The following is a 24212-nucleotide window of genomic DNA, read 5'->3' on the forward strand; positions in this document are numbered from 1 at the left end:
GCCCACAGGCTACTGCCTCAATCGCCCTTGTTTTCACACCAAGGGTTTTACCCAAGGTGCGGTGCGGCTGCGATTGTGCAGATTTCACTCACTCAGACCGTGGGGACAGGAACCCCTTGGTCGGCCGATCCCCGGACGGAGATGGCACCCAGACTCAAACACTCCACAGGAGGACAGATAGACACAGAGACAGGACAGTCCTCAGTCCGGACAAAACACAGAAATAATTACCTGACCAGATTCCTGATGTCAGATCCCGGGATCCCTACCAGAACAGAGTGGGAACCAACAGGTTTGATGGCGTAGACCTCACTGTGGTCATGCGCCCTTCCGTTCAGGAGGAGGACTGCTTGGGCCAAATGCCCAGGTGCCGGCTGCCACGGTCATCCTACAAAAATGGTCAGGAATCACACGGCCCCAGTGAAGACGGTTGCCATCTCAGTGGAACCTCCAAATTGTCAAAGTTAGACTCAGGACTCCTAGTTTGTTACACCACTCTGTTTTATTAGCACAGCGCTCTGCTAATACATTCAGATAATGTGAGCCCCCATGCAAGATTCAAACAGTCTTATTTATACAGATAAAAGGGTGCGAACTAAACAAAGGGACAGAGAGAGCAAAATTGTAAAATTTGCATAGGGTGTGAAAAATCCACACCCTTGAGACATGTAGTTAGGCGGACCTAACCACCCATCCTGCCCCCTGGCTTGCAGCATTTCTCATTTCTACTTAAAGGTACATACAGCATTCTTTAATTCATTCTATGTCTTTAATATAATTCATTTCACTTTCACACTTTCCACCTCCTGAGCTCACTGGAGAGTAGTTACTCCTGGCTCATAATTGCAAGAAAATTGAATTGTCTCAGGGCATGTCTACACTTGAAATGCAGTAATGTCACAGCTGCACTGTTGTAATGCTTCAGTGTAGAGACTACCGATGATGATGGGAGCGGTTCTCCTATCAGCACAAGTAATCCACCTCCCCAAGAGGTGGTAGCTAGGTTGATGGAAGAATTCTTCCACTGACCTAGTGCTGTCTACCCCAGGGGTTATGTCAGCTTAACTACACCTCTCAGGGGTGTGGATTTTTCACACTCCTGAGTGACGAAATTGGGTCAACCCAACTTTTTAGTATCAGAGGGGTAGCCGTGTTAGTCTGAATCCTTCTGTTGACCTAGTGTTGTCTACACGGGTGGTTAGGTCCGCCTAACTACATGTCTCAAGGGTGTGGATTTTTCACACCCCCTGAGTGATATACTGGATGCATCTGATGAAGTGGGTTTTAGGCCACGAAAGCTTATACTCAAATAAATGTGTTAGTCTCTAAGGTGCCACAAGTACTCCTCGTTCTTTTAGCTATGCTGATGTAACTTTTCAGTGCAGACGAGTCCTCATTTTGTGGTCACAAGAAGGGGAATGGACTGAGAAAACTCCACTTGCATGTGGCTTTGCTAAGCAAACTCAGGCTCAGGCAAACTGCACAAAACTGTTTTCCTGGTAAGAAGTCCATATGACCCGGTCCTTGTGTGACTTAGCCCCAAGCGCACAAACACTATGCCCTAAGGCTCTGGTTTAGCAAGGTTTTTAAGAGCTTGTGCCTTTCTTTAAACACGAGTATAGTAACTCCACTTAAAGTTGTCCTGGTTAACGTTGTTTTGTTGTTACGTTGCTGATCAATTAGGGAACATGCTCATTTAAAGTTGTGCAATGCTAGGGTTACCATATCTAACAAATAAAAAAAGAGGACCCTCCACGGCCCCTGGCCCCGCCCATTTCCCCACCCCGCCCCAACTCCGCCCCTTCCCACCCTAACTCCGCCCACTCCTCCCTCCCACTCCCAGCCACACGGAAAGGGCTGCCCGAGCGCTACCAGCTTCACGGTTTGCCAGGCAGCCCCCAGACCCTGTGCCCCCGCCGGTGCTTCCCCAGCGCAGCTGGAGCCCGGGAGGGGAAGCGCCTAGCGGGGGGCGCAGGGTCTGGAGGCTGCCCGGCAAACCGTGAAGCCGGTAGCGCTTGGGCTTCGGGCAGCCCCCTTGCCTCTGGACCCTGCGCCCCCAGCCGGGCACTTCCCCTCCCGGGCTCCGGCGGCGCAGGGTCTGGAGGCATGGGGGCTGCCCGAAGCCGGTAGCGCTCGGGCAGCCCGGCTCTTAAACAGAGCCGAAGAGTCAGGGGAGGAGCAGAGCCGCTGCGGCCGGAGGCTCTGCTCCTCCCCTGACTCTTCGGCTCTGTTTAAGTTTTAAGTGAGGTGAAACCATAGATTAGCCAGAGATAGGCACTTCCCTCCACTCAGGATACTCAGCCATGAACACTCTCCTGGAGTTAGGCCCTAAGCCTGGTCAGTTGCTTAGGGCATCCATACCTAAGCAGCCAAAACTGACTGTCACTGTCTTCTGCTCTCACTTGATACCTCTTACACTCGGCCCATGTTTCCCTCTGCCCAGCTGCGTGTATGGAAGCTTTGCTGCTCCCCCGACAGCCTGCATGGGGTCCTCCTGCTGTTGAGTGTGACATGTCTCAAGTCTGCTCAGAGCACGTCTACAGGCTCAGGCCTCGTTGGTGAGACAGGCCCTGCTGAGTTTAAAAATCCTGCTTCAGGGCCTCCAGGGCTTTGCCTTGAGCTAGGGCTTTGAGTTGCTTCTTAGCCAGATGTGGCAGTAGTGCTTTGGCTGCTTTGAAAATGCTGATGAATGAAAATTTCGGCACCCAGGGGATTTAGGTGGCTATGGCATTAGGCGACAGCTGAATGATGGCTTTGGAAACGTCAGTAGCTCCTAAATGGTGTACTTAGGTGCCTAAAGAAACAGATGGGCACCTAAATATCTTCAGGGATCTGGGTCTTAGTCTCTAGTTGGCTGATTTGAGAAACCAACACTACTTTGATTGAGATGAGGGGTCTTTAGCTGGTGTATGGTATTGGCCAAGTTGGTTCAGGAAGAAACAAGATTTTTGATGGACAACCAGCTGGGTAAACATTTTATTATGAAATCTGTTTTTTTTTTACATTGTTAATTACCTGCTTATGTAAAAATTAATTAACGAACATCAAACTAAATACAAGTAGATTCATACCCCCAGAATTAATTGTAAACATGACATACATAAATCATGTATATTTTATGGTAGTATAGTAAATTCCGTCAGAAAAATAGGCCCAATATAATACAACACCTATGCACCCTAGCCAAGTTTACATTGTTATTGAAACATTAACTTTTGTATTTCTTGATCTTTTGCTATTTAACTGCAATCTTATAGTTGCTTTAACGTAGTTGTTTACCTTTAATTTCTTTGTTACTCTGAAAGAGAAAAATATGGGAAAGTAGAAATTGCCTATACTTAGTTAGAATTGAGTTAGTTCCAATTATGTGTTGAAATTCACGCTTCACTAAAGTGGTTGAGAGGAGGAAGAGGTGACTATTTGGATGATACTATAATAATTAATAATAATTACTCCCTTTGCTGCTGCTATTATTTGTCTTGAAACACCTCTCTCTCTTTCTGCGTGTGTGTGTGTGTGTATATGTGTATTTCCTTCTGTAATCATTTTTTAAAATCCTATCTAGGATAACTGTGGACTTTATAATCAATGGAAAAATGTATTTCTTTTCATTCTATCCTAACTAAAGTCAGCCAATAATTTTACTCAACCTTTTCAAAGTAAAACAACAAAAACACTTTTAGGCAAAGATTAGCCATGGAAGATCTCAGCCATGAGGTTATTATTTTGGAAAGCTATGCGTGTGAAAACTGTGTGTGTTATAATGGGGATTGCTTAGTACCTTTAAAGGGACACTGATATCTTAAAATTATTATTTGTTTGTATTATCGTAGCACCTAGGAGCTCCAGTTATGGACCGGGACCCTGTTCTGCTAGGTGCTGCCTTGGACAGGCCAACCTGCATTCTTGTGGCTCAGAGACTAGTTAATGGACGATAGAGCCTTGCAATTCTAGGTTAAGCAGTGTAGATACATACCTGTATCCAGTGCCGGCTCTAGGATTTTTGCCGCCCCAAGCGAAAACAATTATGGCCGCCCCCCCCGTTTTTTTCTTACCCCACCCCCGGCCTCAACTCCGCCCCATCCCCAAATCCCCAGCCCTGCCTCCTTCCCCCAGGCTCTCAAGCCTAGGAGGGAGGGGGAGGGAGAGGGAGAAGCAGCGCGTGCGCCGCAGCCACTCAGGGTCTCCCCCTCCCTCCCTCCCAGGCTCTCAAACCCGGGAGGGAGCGGGAGATCCCAAGCGGCCGCGGTGCGTGAATCAGCTGTTTCGCGCGCCGCAGCCGCTCGGGATCTCCCCCTCCCTCCCGGGTTTGAGAGCCTGGGAGTGAGGGCGAGCAGCGGCGCTGGAGCGGCAGCAGCGGAGGTGAGTTAGGGCGGCTGGGGCACATTTTTAGGGGCGGCATGGCCCGCGCCAGAATGCCGCCCCTAAAAATGTGCCACCCCAAGCACCAGCTTGTTTTGCTGGTGCCTAGAGCCGGCCCTGCCTGTATCCCTCTCTCTCTCTCTCTCTCTCTCTCTCTAGGCTTGGCAGAATTTGATTTTTTAAAAATAATTTTGACAGATAATACTGATGTTTACTTTTAAGCATTTTTTCAATTTTAATCAATTTACATTTTCACAGCTGCGAGAAATTATCAGGGGTCAGACAATAATTGTTTAATGACAGTACACACTGAGATTCAAAAAATTAAGGCTTTATAATTGTTACAACACAAACTGTCAACATCATATGTCAAAATTTTAGCCTTAAATCAAACTCTATTAAGTTCTGAAGCAGCATTTTTCTTATGTTGCCTATCTGTAAATTTCAATTATTATTGGTGGAAATATTTTTTGTTGATTTGTGTGTGAATGGTGACATTTACATTAATCAACATTTCACCGATAAAAATCTAATCTTTCCAAGCCTTTATATATAGATTTTAAAGAAAGAAATAGATTTTAAGTGAGTACAAGTAATGAGGCATAAAAATCAAAAATGGTTACAAGAAAAATAAAGATAAAACACTTTCTAGTATCTACTTAAGAAACTCTCTTGTTCCAGCAGGCTTTCATGTTCCAGCAGATTACTGACTAAAGTCTTTAGGTCAGGAATGCCGCCCCCCCGCGCCCTACACCCAGAGTCCAATGGCTGTTTTCCTTTGTCTTCTAAGGTGTGATGCCAGAGACAGACAGGGAGGAAGGTGGGGTGCTTTGGGGTGTTCGTGCCTCTTTTTTTATAGTTTCAGTCCCCCTCTTGGAAAACATTTCCAGGTGAGAACCAGGAGACAAAGAGTTTATGTGGAAGGATATTCCCTGCTGGTTTTTTCCACCTGTTTGAGCTTCCTTTGTTTTCCCTTCCTGCTTGATGATTCTGTTTACTGCTTAAATTCAAATTAAGGCAAGCATACATTCCTTTATTTAGAACAGACCTGTTTGCGACATCTGCTTGGGCAGGGCTATGGGCTTTGGAACACGGGTTAATAACATTATACAAGGGAATCTTATAACTTCACATACAAGGTTGCCAAACATATTTTATCAGGACAATACTGTCCAGCCAATTATGAGTTTTCAAATGATACCCCAGTAGGCATACTTTGTACAAAGATTATTACAGTAGTATGTAGGGTGTGAATACGGAGTGTATTCCATCACAGTAAACTTCTTTTTTTCTTTCATATATGGGTGCTATTCACAGTAACATTTTTAGCACCAAAAGATCACCACCAAAATAACTAGAGCAGGGAGGTTTTCATCACCAATATGCCCTCATTGCAGTAAGGAGAACGACCAGTCAAGCCATTCAAAATAAGGCGCATCTGCAAAGTCGGTGAGAAAGAGCTTTAGGAAAAGGGTAATGTGAAATGTAGTACATGTAATCTGTTTTACATACTCTGGCCCTGGCAGTGATAAAATCTCCAAATACTTCAAATCAAGAATAATACACTCACTGAATAATAAAATGGTCAACTTTTGCACAATCTCTTATTGCATTTGATAGCATGCAAATAATGTTTTTGGGTAAGGAGTAATAATATGAGAATGATAAGTAAAGGGCTGTCTTATCACAGGCTCAAGTTAACATTTATTATTGCTGTATCCAAAGTCCAAACTCCATCCTACACTCCCTGCAAACTCAGTAACCTAGGCTTGAGGACATATGACTGCCAATTGCCCTCTGACTCACCTTCACATTGGATCTGCTTGAGAGCATAGGTTCCCCTCCTGCATACTCTGCGGTAATCAGGATGCCGCTGCCCTTCATAGATGTAATATCACAGGCTGGATTGGAAATTGGTATAGCTGGAGAGACAATAGCAACTCCCTGAGAAACTATTGAAGGAATCCCCCTCGTTCTAGTATCCCCCTGTAATCAGAAATATCTGTTCCTCCATTAGTCAAGGGTATTATCTATAGCTAGGATCTTACATGGCTTGCATTACTGCAGTGAATGAGTCAACAGCTCCTTTAGCTTTTTGAGAAGAGCAAAACACCAAATATGAAGCAAGAAGGAACATTCTGGCCCTGGAGGGTTTGTGTAGGAACATCCTACTAGCAACAAGAAGAGAGAGAGAGAGACACACAAAAACAGCTCGTGAAGTTACTGAATGCTGATTAACAAAGTCTAACTTCTGAACCTCGGTTGCCTTCTTTTTCAACTCTGTTCTCTGAAGAAATATTAATAAGTATAATCATAATTTTGAAAAGCAAGAGGTTTGTAAACCAGGAAGGTCCATGCACCAACAGCATCTATCTATCTAGTGTTTGTACCTGGTAATGATTTCTCAGTGCCTAAGTAATTTTAATAGATTCATAGCTGACACTTCTTTTGCTGCCTTTGTTTGTCCACTCCAGGCACAAATATTTATGTATTCATTTCTGCGTAAAGACATTTCTTCCTTAACACCTTTTCTACACTCTCTTACTGCATGGTCCTTACCTATGTAGGAACTCCTAAATTTCATCTCCATGTGCTCTGCTTCTTAGATGCACAGCTGAACCTGGAAGGGCTGATTCAAATTAGATTCTATTCTGACGTAATTTATCTGATGAAGTGCTGGGGGCAGGAAGAAAGTGTAAATTACATCCATTCAGGGCTTTCCTACACAGAGGGCTTAATCCCTAGCTTTTTGATGTGTGTCAGTTACACACAACATAAGCTGCACTCATAGTGTGCACATGGCATGGTTTTCAATGCACATCACTGTGTACACACACGCTTGCTGCATACTCAGGGTACGACATTCTCGGAGTGTATCCCTTGGTCCTTTACTAATTGCTCAGCAGTTTGCATTCTAGGATTTTTCTCGCTGTTCATTGTGGGATGCATAATGGAAGCCAAGAGATATCAATTTTTTAAAAAATCCCATGTGTCCTCTGCCTCCACCTCGTACTTCCTTTCTGGTGGACTAGTCCATTTTTTAATTGCTGTGGCCAGCATGGACCCAACAATGCTCTGTGCTGGTATGCTTGCAACTGTGAATACATAGAGGTAGCTTGGGCTGTATTTCAGCACTCAAAGCCAGATGAATTTGGCTTTAGACTTTGCCTGTCACAGCATTGAACAGATGATGTGGCAGCAGCAGCAGGAAGAAGTGAGAGAAGGACATGGAAGAAGAGGAGGACTCCCATCAACTGATAGTACAGAACAGATTTGTGGTGCAACTTCATACCATTCAATGCTGTTTCTGGGCTTGGGAAACCAGTGTGGACTGGTTGGAAAGAATCATTCTGCAGTCCTGAGATAACCTGCAGGGGCAAGAGATTTTCTGGGTGAGGAAAGTGACTTTTTTGGAGATATGTGCTGATCTAACCCTGGAGCTACAGTGATGGTGTGCTGGCATGCAGTGCCCCATGCCCATGGACAAGCAGGTCACCATCTGGAAGCTTTAAAAACCATACACATATCCCTGAATGCCAATGGTCCATAGCCAACCCATTCAGCATGGGGAGATTGATTGCTGGGGCCATTATCATGGAAAAGGTACTGTTGCACCAGGAAGCTTGGTAATGCTCAGGAGTTTATTGGTGGCTTCACATGCAAGGGCTTCCCAAACTATATTGGGGCAACTGATGGGACCAATGTGCCTATTATTTGCCCACTCCCAACAGGGATCAGAATTTATAAACAGAAAGGGTATTTTTCTAGGGTGCCCCAAAGGCTTGTTGACCACCGTGGCCGGTTTATGGACATAAGTGCAGGGAAGTCTGGAAGGGTTCAGGATGCTTGGATCTATTGAAACTCCACCCACTTTACCTGAAGAGAGAGAGGACTGTTTGTCCCCAGGCTCACTATGGACATCAATGGCATGCACACTGCTCCAGCTATCCTGGGAGACCTGGCTTATCCTTGGTTTCCCTGGTTAATGAAGCCATTCACAAGCTCCTTGGACAGAAGGAAGGAACTGTTTGAACTACCACCGCAGTAGCTGCCGAATAGTAGTGGAATGTGCATTTGGCCATTTGAAAGGAAAGTGGCACTGTTTGTGGAATAGGTTGGAAGCCGCAGAAAAAAGCCTGCCAAAGATTATAGCAGCATGCTTTATTTTGCACAATATTTGTGAGAGCGAGGGGTAAAGCCTTAATGATGAGCGGGAGGCCGAGGTCAAGACTTCCTCAGTGATTTGAGCAGCGTGCAGGGCATTCCATAGAAAATGGTAACAGGCAGGGCAATGGTGTCTGCAATGCCTATTGCTCTTATTTTGAGTCTCAGGCCTGAAACTGTGCAGCTGTACATCCAACTGTTATCCTGTGGAGCGGGGGGTGGGATGTATTGTGAGCAATTCAATGTTGTTTATGGGTAGTGGAGGTGTAACGTTGTGGCAATCCTTATTTCACCTTCTGTCTTTGACTAGATACTTTTGTAAAACCTTATGCATGGAGGGTATGGAAGAGCTGCATTATGGGTATGGAATAGCTTCCATGTGAGGAGAGCTTAAAATGACTGGAGCTGTTTAGTTTCGATGACTATGATATGGTCTATAAAATCATGAGTGGTGTGGAGAAAGTGAATAGGGTATAGGCTGCAGGTTTAAAAAAAACAGAAGGAAACACTTCTTCATACCACACACAGTCAACCTGTGGAACTCCTTGCTGGGATGTTGTGAAGGCCTGAAGTATAACAGGGTTCAAAAAAGAACTAGATGAGTTCATGGAGGATAGGTCCATCAACGGCTATTAGCCAAGATGGTCAGAGATGCAACCCCATGGTTTGGATTTCCCTAAACTGCCAGAAGCTAAGACTGGACAGGGGATGGACCACTTGATAACTGCCCTGTTCTGTTCATTCTCTCTGAAGCATCTGGCACTGGCCACTGTTGGAAGACAGGATCCAGGGCTAGATGGACCATTGGTCTGACCCAGTATGGCCATTCTTATGTTTTTATTTAAAACAATGATTTTCTGTGTAAAATGCATTGTTGACACCTTATGAATAACGTTTTCAAGGTTTTTATTATTAAAGTCTATGATGTAACACAAATAATCTTTAACTGAAACCATAAACAAAACAGTTTTTTTTTATTATGAAACAAAACAATCTAACATCTAACAACTACGAAGAAATGTTTAAAACAGTGAATCAAGATGTGACAGGATCCCTGGGGTGCAGTCTGGGACTGTTGGACCTCTGTGCCCCTTTATTCTCTCCAGCTTGGACTGTCTCTCACAATGCTTTGCTAGTGACAAGCAGCAAACCCCTCTGGGCTCGATCATCACTCAGTACAACCACATGTGGAGCGCCACACCCAGCTGGACTGCATGAATACTCCCATAGTACTCATGAATCACACAGAGTAAGGCACCAGCCAAATCCCCCCAGCTCCCAGTCTTGTACCTCAGGAATATACCATCTTGCACTGCTTTTTAGTCTCCTCTGTTGGGGTCTTGGGAGTGTCCTTGTTGCCTGCAGCATAGGTGGGGTCAGGAGAAAGGCCAAGCATGAGGCCACTGTGTTCTGTTTATACCCTTAGTCCATATGCTTGGAGAACACAAGTCCAGGCAGGTCTGGTGGGCATTGCTGAGTCCCCTGGCAAGGTGGAGCAATTCCCCTGGCGTGGGGACTCAGTGAGTGCTTGAATTGTAACTCCCTTGCTGGAGAATGGCTGTTGATGGTTGTTTGACACCCGCTTGCATGTTGGTTAGCTCCCTTGACCAGGAGGGTCTAATATCTGGGCAACTCCCCAACTCACAGCATATTTTAATGACAACCATAGAACACAATCTCATAACTTCATCTACACTAATGATATACACATTTAGATGGAACAATGGCTTTCAGCAGATCATAACCTTTCCCATGAGACCTCACATGGCATGCTTTATATGCAATATCACAATGATATGTAAATGAGAAATATGGGGGTTACAGGGTGCTCACCCAAGGAATAGAATGTCACACAAGACATGAAAGTGGAGCAGTGCGAGACACAACCTGGGTGGAAGGGTGGGGAGGGCTTAAAGTCACATGCCTCTGCCTCTTCTTGTTCATGTGCCTTCTGGTGTTGTGTTGCAAGTCTTGAAGTTACCAGGGTGCAAGAAGGTTCACAAGAGCTCAGCTCCTAGATGCAACTGTTCTCATTGCCCTGAGCTTGGGTCTGTAAAAAGCTGGCCTCTGGGAGCACTGCTGTGACGGCACAGCAGGGAGGAGGTGCTGTTGTCTCCAGTAGCCTGTATTGTCCAGGGTCTGCATAACATGGCGAGTGATGGTTTATAGCACTGCATTGCCTGTTTCAGTAACAGCAACATGTGCAGCAGCAGAGTATTTTGGCTTTGTATCGCCTCCGCATCTCCCTGTCTTTTTTTATACTACTTTTTGCCATGCCAACGCTGTCCCTGGCCATTCCCAAAATCTTTCTGGAGAGCTACCCATTTCTCTCTCAGTCCTTGTCCACATGTACTGCTGCCACCGCCCTGCTATTTGGGGTTCTTTTTGGGACTCTGCAGTAACATCAGCCAACATTGGGGGGAGGGATAGCTCAGTGGTTTGAGCATTGGCCTGCTAAACCCAGGGTTGTGAGCTCAATCTTTGAGGGGGTCACTTAGGGATCTGGGGCAAAAATCAGTACTTGGTCCTGCTAGTGAAGGCAGGGGGCTGGACTTGATGACCTTTCAGAGTCTCTTCCAGCTCTATGAGAGAAGTATATCTCCATATATTATTTCGTCATGAGTTTTCCATTGTGCCTTAGAGGCTGTGCAGAGCATGGTGGTAGGGGGCTGGGAATTATGTTCCTGGTCTGGCTTTGTAGTTTTAGTATACATTGGAGGCACCTACATGGTGTCAGAAACATTAGCAGGGGGTGCGGGAGGCATCTGGGAGCAAGCTAGATGGTAATCCCCTTTAAGCTGTCCTGACTCTGAATGATATTACATGGAGGTGGGTGACTGGGAGGCAGAGAATGGCCTTATTGAAATAGGCTAAGGGCAGACCAGCAAGATAGGCTGTGAAGTTATTCACCAAGATAGTCCCCCCACAGCCGTGCAACAGGAGTGGAAGAGAGTTGTAAGCTATACAATGGGGGATGGAGGGAGGGAGGGAATGAATTATTCCTCATAATCATAGAACAAAAATGGAGGAAGTTCTCTCTCTTAGATTTTGCTTTATCTCCCCTGCAGACATGGTGAAAGTGCAGAGGAAAAATAGATAGGGTTCTGCAATGACTATCTGAAGCATTCACAGTCCCTAATCCAGGGGTGGGCAAACTTTTTGGCCCAAGGGGCACATTGGGGTGGGGAAATTCCATGCAGGGCATAAATATAGGGCTGGGGCACAGGTGTGGGAGGGAGTGCAGGGTGCAGGAAGAGGCTCAGGGCAGGGGGTTGGGGCACAGGAGGGGTTCAGGGTGCAGCAGGGGTGGGGTGCAGGAGGGGTTTGGGGTGTGGCAGGGGTGCAGGCTCTGGCCCAGCACCGCTTACCTGGAATGGCTCTGGGGTGGTGGCAGCATGCACCAGGGCAGGTTGCCCTGGCCCTGCGCCGCTCCCAGAAGGGGATGGCACCACATCCCTGAGGCCCCTGGGAGAGAGGAGGGCAGAGGGCTCTGCACGCTGTCCTCACCTGCAGGTACCTCCCCTGAAACTCCCATTGGCCGTTGTTCCCAGCCAATGGGAGCTGCGAGGGGCGGTGCCTGAAGGCAAGGGCAGCGTAGAGCCCTCTGATCCCCTCCCTCCCTCAGGGAAGTGGTGCCGGTTGCTTCCATGAGCAGTGTGGGGCCCATGGCACCACAAGGGTGGCAATCCTGCAGGCCGCCTCCAAAGCCCTGATGGGCTGGCCTGTAGTTTGCCCACCCTGTCCTAGTCTCTCCCTGTGTAAGCTTGTGAAAAGCCATTAAGAGTTTTGCTATCCCTAAGGTTATGTTTTTTCCTGTAAGTGTATGCGTTCCAGGGCAGTTATACCTCAGCAGGGAGCTGTAGTCAGTGTAGCTTTCCAGGTATACAATATCGCTGTCTACCTCTTGGAAACAGAACACCAAACTTCTTTTCCTGTAACTGCTGCCTCCAGCCAAGCTTGAATTTCACCCAAATGGTTGTTTTCATTATTCGTATTTGCTGTAGGAGGGGTAGAGACTGCGGCTGCACCATGCTGCCAGTCACCAGTTTGAGCAGGCAAATGGGGTTGGGAGTGGGGTGCATTTGCAGGCAGGACAGATGAGGGAAGGAGAAAGGAAAATAGGTAAATGGGCATGTGCCCTCTGTGGTCACTAGTTAGGGCTTTAGTAGGAGACAGAGGCCAATTCCCCAGCTCGAGCAGCCAATGTTCTGGAAAAATGTACTGGGTAGGAGGGGCAGAAATCCTAATCCCAGGGTTGTGAGTTCAATCCTTGAAGGGGCCACCTAGGGATCTGGGACAAAAATCAGTACTGGGTCCTGCTAGCGAAGGCAGGGGGCTGACTTGATAACCTTTTGAGGTCCCTTCCAGTTCTAGGAGATAAATTAATGGAGATCTCCTATGTATTTTATAATGGCACAGAGGTAGCACAGCCATATGGCACAATAATAATAAATTGTAAAGATAGATACAGGCTGAAGTTTCCTCAATAGGATCTGCCTCATCAGTCCTAGCCTGGGCTGCTACCTAGGAATCAGGCTCAGTTACTGGAGGATGGGAATTGGGCCCCCCTTCTAGTTGGCTGGTGTCACAGTCCTCCTCAGAAAGCCGGGATCTCTGGGATTCAGCTCTCTTCACTGGCCTCCTGGTACTCATCCTCCAAGGAGTCTTGCTGTTCCGCAGCTGCTAAAATGGCACACACCAGCAGGGCTGGTAAAAAGTCTCCAGTGGAACATTATACCACTGGAAAATGCCATTTTGTCAAAATTGAAACTTTTCATAGGGACATTTTAATTTTGATGAAATTTTGTTTAAAACATTGAAATGAAGCATTTTGATAAGGAATAGAATTTTTCATTCTGAAATTTTATATTCTGCATTAAATTTTTTTTCCCCAAACATTTTGTTTTGTAGAAAAATGAATTTGTTTTCATTCCAGTTCAGAACAAAAACAAATGTCAAAATACCAGAATTTCTCATGGCTTGGAAACTATGTTTCAACTAGCACTACACACCAGCTAATGGGCAGAGAGCTTTTTAGATGAATTTAAGACAGATACTTGTAACAACTGCTAGAAAACTTGTGCCGACTCTGGATGCAGCAGAGATCGCACAAGCCAAAGCAGTTGCCAGAAAAGCAACATTACTCATTGCATTGAGAAAAGAATGGTCAGTCATGCATGAAAATATTTCAGGAAATCAAGATGCAGATGGACGTAACTGCTGATACCTTCAGATGTTTTTGATCAAAGATATTGATGCACAGGCATCTTCTCATGATGGAAATATGGCCCACAAACTCTCAGGATATAGAAGACCAAGCTAAACAACATAGATGGAGAACAAAGACAGTGAACGAGATTCAGGAAACACTATCATCACTGCAGGAGCCTTGCCAATGCTGCTTACTACCAGAAAGTTGTGTCAGTCCCAGATACTGGCAAACTACTTTATTATAAATAGCCAATAGTGCTTAAAGGCCCCACCCTGCAATGCCTCATATGACATGAGAGTTCCTGCCAAAAAGTTACAATCTAAGTAGACAAAAGGGGGAGAACAGAAGACTTACAATCCCATTTTAAACAAGGAACTGAGGAAGAGGAAAATTAAGTGATTTGCTCAGTCTCCCAAGGCCCAGTCATGTACCTTATCCATAAGATGATCTGGTTGTTCTACTAGTAGAGATTCTGGCAGCTGAAAATGCCATGCAAGTGGCAATTATGTCCGACAAAAGACATATTAGCAAACTGTTAGGGAATAATATGAACCCTTCCAGCAGATAAAAGCAGGTGTGGAAGTATTTGCTAGTAGTAGTTCGATTCTGCTCCAATAGCTAATGGAAATAGCTAAGGATCACTGGTTTCACAACTACAGCTGTTGAGTTTTGGAGCCACCTAAAGCATTTAGGGCTGGCAGGGAATCAAAGTTATCTCATGGGTTAACCTGAGCTGCCACTCCTACCCTGTGTGTTTTACTAGGGAAATGATAAAACACACTAAGCTTCCAACAAAGGGGAGAAAAATCAGAAGAGGCAGGGAGTGAGAGACATGAAACAGGAGGAAACAAAGGAGAGGGAAAAACCCCCATAAATGTTCTATCTTAAAGAAGGTCGTTTCCCCACTCCCACCCCTGCTCCAATTGAAAAGCTGAACTACAGCACTAAGTTTACAACAGAACCTTTTAAGTTAAAACAGCAGTGGGCCAGGGTCATTCAAATCCATGGAAGGAACTGAGGTCGAGCCATTTTAGCCTTCTGCTGGCATTGGAGCTGGAACAGAGGTAGCTGTGATTTGAGAGTAAAATGATTTTCTGAAGTTTAAGAAAGATACAACTAACATGAACAAAATATAGACAGTCAGCTACTTGGAATCCACTAATCCTTGCACTTCCATGAATTTAGAAAATCATGAGTGCACTACCCCTAGGCTTACCTGAGGACAACTGGCAAAGGGCCCCCATCCTATTTACCCATGATATTGTACCTGCAGCATGTACTATTCCTCTATGTCCAAGCAGCTAGTATGATAGACTCTATAGTGTTACTTTTATCTATCCTGCAAGAGGGTGTGGGTTACTTTTCACCTTTTTAAGGGGGGAAAGGGGGGGGAGAGAAGACAAAACAAAACAAAAAACCTACTTAGTTATCTGACTTCTCAGCAATCCTCATTCATGGTCATGCTGAGCTGACAGTCTTTAATCCATGCTGTGGCTTCATCTTTTGAAAAGAAAGTTGCTACAAAACAACCACTGAAACAAGATACTGAAATGCTCCTGAAAGTGTTCCTTTGAAAGCTAGGCCTAGGATTTTCCCAGGTAAGATTTTTATTGCTGCGGAGGTGTTTGAGATGGTGTCAACTGGTACTACAATGCTGGTAATGACAGCAACAAACTAAAGTATCTAGACTGAGGGAAAGGCTGTTAGTCTTTATTTAACATTAAAAGAAAGGGAGATGGGAGGGAATGGCATATAACCAACAATATGCTTTAGTGATTGGCACTGGGTACAGAGATCAGTTATTGACTGCAGAATGGTAGGCAAATTACCAGAAATCTCCCCTGCCCTCCCTCTTCCAACACATGAGAATTTCCCCACTTGGGTCATTTCTTTGAGATCCTCAAAGCATGCTATGTAGATGATTATACTGTGAGGGATGGAAGGCTTTCTAATGGCTTAAATCAAGCATGCTTGGGTAAAGGGCACTAGCCCTAGCAGAGTCAGTGTAGAAATCCATATTAGTAGGAATATGGAGAATGTTTTTTAACATTAGCTTTAAAAATTTTTTTAAATCTGTAGTCTTAAGGTTAGCCAGTTTATCATGGACTATTGTAGCACACTTCCAAGTATTCTAGCCTATAGTAATTGCAAATTACCCATCAAGTGTCTCCTCTACACCAGAGATAGTAATTGTGGCCACAATTACTGTTTAATTTTGATGAAGCCAGTGTTACTATTGCATTATGAAAGGTTATTAGAGCCCTCTAGTGGGCAGGACAGCTCTGGAAACAGATAGTTAGCAGCTTCAGTTTTGTAATGACAAACAAGAAGTACAAGAAACTTAAAGTGTTGCATCATAGCTATTCTTTGGACAAAGAATTATCACTGTCAGTTATCAGGTGGAGATGAGCAAATGGTAGCCAAATCCCTGTATTAAAGTGGCCACCACAAATAAGTAACAAATGTACTTTAATGATTCACAGGGTAAAGCTACCCAATTCATTAGGTGTAATTTACAATTAGAAGTTTAATCTGAATTGCAGAACTCAAACTACAGTACACTCCACATTCCAGTCACCCCCCGTAATCAGTTATCCCGTGTATTAAGAAATAAGGCACATTTCAGGTCCACAAGTGGGGAGTGGATGCAATTCTTATATGCCATATTTGCCCTTTAATTCTTCCACTTTTGCTATGTAAGCTTTCATTGCCTCTTCTTTGGCCATTCCTGAAATCAGAAGACATGCATCAGATGAAGACAAACATTCAGTCATATTCCTCAGAGTACTTGTAATAGCCACTTGTTACACTTAAACCACCAAGTTCTCCCCACTTCAGTTGTCTAGTAAGATCTATGTTGCACTAGAAACCATGGGCAAACCAGTTTAAAGCAGCTAGAGGATACACGGCTGCTTCCTTGGAAGTTCCTTCATGCCAATTACTTTGTATTAACTGAAGTGAATTGTGAAGTTACAGGGCTGGTGAGTAAGCCAGCCCTGTAAGCCTCATACTGCAGTAGAGTAGTAAGAACTCAACTGGAACAGTAAAATATTACCAAGTAGTCAGAATACTTTGAGTAGGCCACAGAATCATGAGATTAGTGGAGGCCGTAACCCATTCATAGCAAGCAATTCAAGGGAGACATTCTAATTTGCATGCTATAGCACTTTCAGTGAATGAAAGTGGGCCACTCACCTTGTAGCTGCAATTCCTCCTAGGGATTCATTTGTTTGCCCAACCTGTGTGCTGGAATCTTTAAACCTACGCTCAACTACTTGGCTATTTAGTAGCAGCAACCTAAATGGTCACAAAATTAAAATATATTACACTCCTGCCTGATCTAGGGCAGTGGTTTTTAACCTATGGTCTGCAGACCTGTGTGGGTCCACATATTCGGTTTAAGATTTCCAAAGGGGTCCACACCTCAATTTGAAATGTAAGGGTCTGCAAATAAAAACAAAGGTTGAAAACCACTGATCTGGTGAGACCATCTTATTCATAAGGTTAGCGCTATGGGCACAACCATGATGGGGGTAACCCCTGCAGAACACAAGTTGCTAACTGAGTGTCACCCATCCTGTACCCTGCCCTTTCCCAGCAGCAGTCATTACCTGCCTCTCTCACCTCCACCTACAAAAGGGCCCTGGGGTTAGAAGTGGAGTTGTTACTCTTCCCCACCAAGTTGGCCCCAAGCAACATCAGCTGTAATTCCTTGCATCACAGGAAGTGTAGGTTGGCCTCATTCCTGACAGGGCCCCGGACTACTTCCAGGTGACAGGGCTTTCCCCAGCAGGGGTGGGGTTAAATTGTAACCGGAGAACAAAGCAGCTGCAGGACAGGAAATATTTAAAAAAAAACCCTAAATTTCAGTATATGTAGAAGTGGGATTTATATCCTTGGTTGGACAGTTTACAACACTTTTGTAGGTTATCATTTGGTATCACATGTGATCTGGTGTTGCCTTCTAGAGAAGGAGCCTACATTCCTTTCAGGTTTCCCCTGGAAGGTACTTTGATAAAGCATGCAGCTTTGTTCAGTTACAAGCCCGTTTACTGTGTCTACAAGACATCTTAATGCCAAGTTACAATTCCTTGTTGTGTGACTAGGTGGCATGCAGTCTTGTAAGGAAGTTATGAGGGACACTCCAGGCTGTTTGGATCTAATATTAGACCTGCTCTGATTTGTTTTTAGGGGCATCTGTCATTCTTTCTGCAATGACTGTTGAGCAATGACTTGAGACACAAGCTTACTCTCCAAAGCAACAGTTGGATATAGTGCAAATAGCAGCAATACATGTACCGCTCGCTGTGTTAGGAGAGGGTGGCTCAGCAGAGCAGTTTGCATTTTAGGTATACTGCAACCTTAGTCTGGGGGACTTCACATCTGTGAAGTGATGAGGTGAACTCAGGGCTCAAGGATAATCCCTCTTGATTGGAAGAGGAATTTAGTTAATGCAATGGAACATAGTAACTGCATCAACAGTATATGAGGGGAAGAATGATCCAGTTGTTTGTGTGCTGGTCTACCAAGTGCCAGGCTAAGATCAATTTCTTGCCCAAGCTTACACAAGAAGTCTGTTGCAGAGCAAGTCAGTCTGTGCCTCAGTTCTCCATATGCAGAGAGGGCTAACAGTACTTCCCCACCTCAGAAGGATGGGTGAGGAAAGGTTAAAGACTGAAGTGATCAGATACTATGGTGATGGCTATATAAAGATCTAAAATAGACATGTATAAATAACCTGGGGCACTTTTGTAGTTAGGTATTGATTGGAACAGTTCAATGCCAACACAGAAGTACCACATTAGAAGTGTTAAGTCTGTTGTCCTACAGTGTTAACTATCCATTAATTACATCAGAGTATTTAAGTGAGCCTGAACCTGCCAGCAGCAACTCCTAATGCTCTTGGACATGTAGTCATAGGGCTTGGCTACACTTGCGAGTTACAGTGCAATAAAGGAGCTCCAGGCACACTAGCTCACTACCCGTCCACATTGGCAAGGCATGTAGAGCGCTCTGACTCCACAGCTACAGCACTGCTGGTATGCCACCTCAGCAAGTGGAATAATGTTTGCTGCGTCCCTACTGGAGCGCCACGGCACCAGTGTGAACAAGGTACATTACTGCGCTCTGATTTACCTCTGGAAATGTTCCATAATCTCCTGAAGTCAAGTGGCCACTCTTGTCATTGTTTTGAACTCGCTGTAGGAATGTGGATATGCCCTTTCAAAGCTCCGTTTGTGACAGCTGACTGCTTATCTGCTCTGGGACAAAGCAAGGCTGCTTGCTTTGAGTGAGAGAGGCGGGGGGGATAGGGAGGTCTGCTGCTGCCTGAACTTACAAGACAGCATGCTGACATGCTCTCAGCCCCCCTAAAAACCCACTCTCTCTCCCTCCACATACACACAGTCCATACACCCCCTGCATTTGAAAAGCACGTTGCAGCCACTTGCATGCCAGGATAGCTATCACAATGCATGGCTCTTTGTGGCATTGCAAGAGCTGCTAATGTGGCCACACCAGTGCGCTTCCAGCTAAGAGTGTAAACACTCGGCAGCATTTTCCCTGCTGCCGTCTCCGAAGGCTGGTTTAACTCCCAGCACTCTACAACTACAAGTGTAGCCATGCCCATAGAAGACTTCTACTCATTCATTAAGTAGCAAGTATTAGGATTTGTGACCAACCCTGCTGTTTTCATGTCATCTTTATTAAAAACTTACCTTTTAATGCATCCCAGGCATCCCACTTCGCTTTGCCTTTGAAGTCAAGAAAACCAGGGCGCTCTACGACAGACAATATTATTAGCCACAGAAGAGACAGTCAGTGGATACAAACCACACTGTTGGGAATCTCTCATGTCCTTTCAGGAGATTGCACTTGATGTGATGGTTCTGTGTAACATGGTCTCTCATTTCAGAGATCATACTTCCTGAATTAGAGTGTACTCAAGAAAGAGCTATTTTGTTCAGATGCTGGAGAAAGCACATTATAACTTTCTATTGTTAGCAGCACTCCACATGGTCATCTCTGCTAGGTTTATTATCTATTGTTGGTGAGAACTCGTTTACTATAAATTTACAGCCTTCAGTTTATTTTGTGAACTTGACAGCACTGTCAGTTTAGTCATCTTATGATGTCAGTTTCCCTATTCCCTAGAGTTTTCTGCTACATCAGCAGAGGTGCTGAACTGTATCTTTCTTAAGAGAGGTGAAAGATATTGTAGCAAAGAGATGGCATAATAGACAAGAGAAAGGTGATATGAACCTCTTCCCAGTCTCAAGAATAACTTCCAGCTTTTGGTCTTCTCAAAAGAGGCAGAGTTCTCAATTAAATGTAATATGGGTAAATTTAATATGCAGTCATGGGTAAGTGCTATGAGACCAGTGGCTAGATGTAGAGGTGGAGCATTAAACTCATGCCAGCCTTACAGCAGGGGAGTGACTTATAGCATTAGTTGGTAGTTCCACCCCTGTAACAAAATGGGAAACTAGGTTATTGCTCCACATGAACTGATGCTTCATAATACCACCACTAAAAACCATGCACGTTGTAATGGCATGCCAGGACACTTCAAGACCACTAATTTGACTTGGAACAAAAGTAATTTTGCATTCCAAGCTGTGCCAGAAGCCTAAGCTTAGAAAACTGCTTGGCTCTTTTCCCCTCTGCTCCTTTACAGAGTCAGGCCTACAGTGCAGTGCAAGTTTGTCTATAAAAACATTCTGTGTGCACACTTAAAGCTACAGTGTGCCAACTCCAGGCAGCTTGGAACCAGACCCATGTCTGATAGCCCTCACCACTAACTGGTTCAGTAGGCCAGTGCTTCAGCTGGTATTTTTCCATTTCTAGATTTAATTTACTTCAGATGTTACGCAAGACCACTAAGACCATTTGCATCATTAGACTGGGAAACGATGAAAGTCTGCATCGCAAGGTAAGTAAAGCTGTGGAACAGGCTTAGCACTTTACCTCTCATCTGTGGGAGGATTTGTTTCTCATCCAATCCCACAGCCAGCTCTGACTGAAGTTTCTCGTTTCAGTACACACCTGCTTTAATTTTTATGGCTTCTGCTGTCTTTGGTTTTCTTTAGTTAGGCCTTATCTACACTATTTTCATACTAGTACAGTTATGTAAATGCAGATGTCCACTGTATGTTGCAATTTACCCTGGTAAACCACACCAGTTCAAGCCCCATTTCCATAGATGCAGCATCTACATCAGTGCTATTCTCCTAGTCTAGATAGCCTCTTAGTCACAACTGCCCCAAAACTGAAAATTAATGCAGTTTCACACAGCAGCTGTATAAAGGATGCAGGATTCTTAGGGTTTTCTATAGTCACAAGTTGCACTGATTTAACCTCAGCCAGTGCAACTTCTGTGGTTTAACTAGTATTTGTTCAAAACTGGTTATCAGTTGAGTTAATGCTTAGCATACTCCTCTACATCTACAGGCAAGTATAGGCCAGATTTAAGTCAAAAGTGTCATTAAATTGCACTAGTCTAAACCAAACCAGTGAAAAACCTTTAATTACAACTTGTACTTGGCCTTAAAGGATCAGAAATAAGTTCACTTGCTTTTCACCTATTAGCTACCCTACTGCTAGTGCCAGACTATGTTGCTTTTCCCTACATCAGTCTACTAGGGGCAGCTACTTTAAGTTTTGAGAATAAGGACAATCAGTTATTTGCTTAGGAAAGCATTTACATAGCTATCAATACCCTATTTATTTGAATGAGGCATTGCTTAATCGAGTGCAATACAATTTACTGGCCAAATACATCTACATAGAGGGTTGAAACAGTACTGCTCCAGCATATAAAAATGGGAGGACCTGTGGTCAGGAGTAGTTAAGAATGCCAAGTGGAAAAAGTACATGATAAAGAGAATGAAATGCAGGGTAAGAAAACACCATTATTTTTATCAGCAAAAACAACGAAGAGTCCTTGTGGCACCTTAGAGACTAACAAAAGCCCACAAAAGCTTATGCCCAAATAAGTTTGTTAGTCTCTAAGGTGCCACAAGGACTCCTCGTTTTTGCTGATACAGACTAACATGGCTACCACTCTGAAACCGGTCATTTTTATGTTGTTCAAGCAGCTCTCAGCTGAATAGTAGAGGGTTGGGTCATGTAATTTTGTACATTTCTATGTAAAGGTTATGCCAAAGCAGTAGCACTCCCAAACTTTCAGAAACCCACTCTTTGCCCACACCATAGAGATTTTGGCTCAAAAAAGCAGGAGCATAGTTGTTTATGGTCAGTGACTTGGGAGCTAGAGGTCAGGGTCATGTTGCATTACACGCCACTCAGTTTCACTACTTAAAAGTAATTTACAGAAAGCCTGATGTACATCTAAAGCCATTAGGAGCTAGTGTTAATTGAGCACCTCTCTTTATTGAGAAAAGTGTTTGAGCATTTTTTATTCCTCAAGCCTAGAACTCCTTTCCAATACATACCTGTGTTTATATCTCCAACTGTAGCTTGTTTGAAGTGACTGTAGATGTACAGCATTTCTTCATCTGTCGGTTGAGACTTCAGTTGCTTAACTTCTTCAGCAGCTTTATCAAACTCAGCCTAAATGAAAAGATCAAAAGTTTTCTATGTTGGTTTTCACTCTTGCCAGTAGATATTAGTTTAAATCTTGAACTGACAAATCTAAGGTCTGCTTGAAGATGACAAAATAGCACGAAGAACACAAAAATTAAAGTTGAAACCAAGTCTCATGACTGGAGTTTACATGAAGGTGAGACAAGAGATTATAAACATTGCATTCTGTGTAGCTAGAAATGCTAATAATTGTAACACTTACATTAAAAGTCAATTGAACTATGTTACTAACCAGTTTGTGCCCTGTAGGATTAGGAGTGAAAGTCTACTATTGTGAAAGCAGCAGCAGGATCAGAGATGTTTGCTACAAATATTGCATGGGAAAAGAAGTTGAGAAATCTGCAGTGAGGATTTGGCAGAAAGGAGGCCTTGAACACAGCCCTAAAATGTTAAGCTTCCCCACCCCTTAACTCCTCCAATTAAGAAAGTTCACTTAGTGATTCTGAGATTATGTAGTCAGACAGCTGGCACCTACCGTTTTTGCTGGTAATTACTGGCCATTTCCCACCCTATCCATCAAGTGAATGGCCCCTTCTCTGCATAGTCTCTCCACCCCCATCAGTTTATTGTCTCGACATGTTACACAGCAGATGTTTATACAAGTGTTTTATGGGCCACTTGTGTAAGGGAAATGCTATCCCTTATTTTATAAAGCTGCACCTGCACACAAACTTAAAGTAGTTAGCATGTCCTCATACTCTTTAGCAAGCTACTAACTCCACAACTTGTGTCCTAGTTGTTACCAAGCCATCAGAACTCTTGGATGTGTTAAGAGAAAGACTGCAGCCTCTGGAACAGAGTCTTCTTTCCCTTGACACCAGCATAACGCCATTGGCTTCAGCAGTGTTTCTTCCAGTTACACCGGTGTGAATCTTGATAATCAGGCCACTTTTTCTTCACCATGGCATCTTCACACCATGACCTTACTAGCCCTACGGACATTGGGCTCGCTCAGGCTCCACTACCACCCAGGACGCCCTTATGCGACCCTCTGCACCCATACAAACGCCTCTCCCTCTGTAAGGCTAATACCACCCCCCATAACTACTTGCAATAGCAGCACTACACAGGCCTCGGGTTAGTGGGAGGTGGAGAACAAGAAGGATGCAGCAGACGTGCCCTACACCGTCTATAACCTCCGTGCTGGGCATGCGTCCCCTCCCCACGAGCCCCCCAGGGGGGCGCTCCACCCAGTTGCAGAGTGGACGCTCGTCGGAGTAGGGTCCTGCCCAACCGCACGGCCGCCTGCAGACCCAGGGCTTAGCGCTGCAGCGGCTGGGGGGAAGCGGCAGCTCCTACTTGGCGCGCTCCAGCCCCAGCAGGGCCTCCGAGGAGCAGGGGGCGGCGGGAGCCCCAAGCCGCCTGGGTTCGGGCTCGGCTCGCTATCGCGCCCCAGGCCTCTCGTACTGGGAACGGGGAGCGGGAGCAAGGAGCCCCGGGAGAAGGGCGGAAAGGGGAGGGGGCGTCGCTAGCGCCGAGGCAGAGCCGCCCCCTGAGCCGGGGGGAGGGGAAGGAAAATGGAGGGGCTCCCATCTACCAGGGGCGAGACCACGCCAGTGAAGTGCCCCCCCCACCCTTGCTGAGGGGAAGGGAACGGGTGGGGCGTGGGGGGCGCGGACAGCTCCCCCCCCAGCGCGGGCTCCCCGTACCTGAGACATAGCAGCGGCCGGCAGCAGCGAGTCGTTCGTTGTGTGGCTGATTGACTGGCTCGGACCCTCCTGCCAACGTGCAGCAGCGTTTCCGCCTTCGCCCACAGAACCCCTACTTCAGCCAGCACCAGAGCGCCCGCCGCCCAATCACAGAGCCCGGCGGGATAGGGGCGGGGACGCGGCGTCCAGCGACCAATCACGGTTCCATCGGGGCGGGAAGG

The 24212-nt window shown here is 45.3% G+C and overlaps 1 protein-coding gene across 1 annotated transcript; it reads right to left on the reverse strand.

The window, feature by feature from the left end:
* Window positions 1-16190: 16190 nt before the first annotated feature.
* Window positions 16191-24208, reverse strand: DBI (diazepam binding inhibitor, acyl-CoA binding protein). The gene is made up of 4 exons (XM_005279851.4): window positions 23992-24208; window positions 22192-22309; window positions 19456-19518; window positions 16191-16466 (listed from the first exon to the last, which is right to left on the reverse strand). The coding sequence occupies exons 1-4, from the start codon at window positions 23998-24000 to the stop codon at window positions 16393-16395; spliced, it is 264 nt and encodes an 87-aa protein (XP_005279908.2). The 5' UTR covers window positions 24001-24208; the 3' UTR covers window positions 16191-16392.
* Between the last annotated feature and the right edge of the window lie 4 nt (window positions 24209-24212).

Source organism: Chrysemys picta, chromosome 11 (genome assembly GCF_011386835.1).
Source record: "Chrysemys picta bellii isolate R12L10 chromosome 11, ASM1138683v2, whole genome shotgun sequence".
NCBI lineage: Eukaryota > Metazoa > Chordata > Testudines > Emydidae > Chrysemys > Chrysemys picta.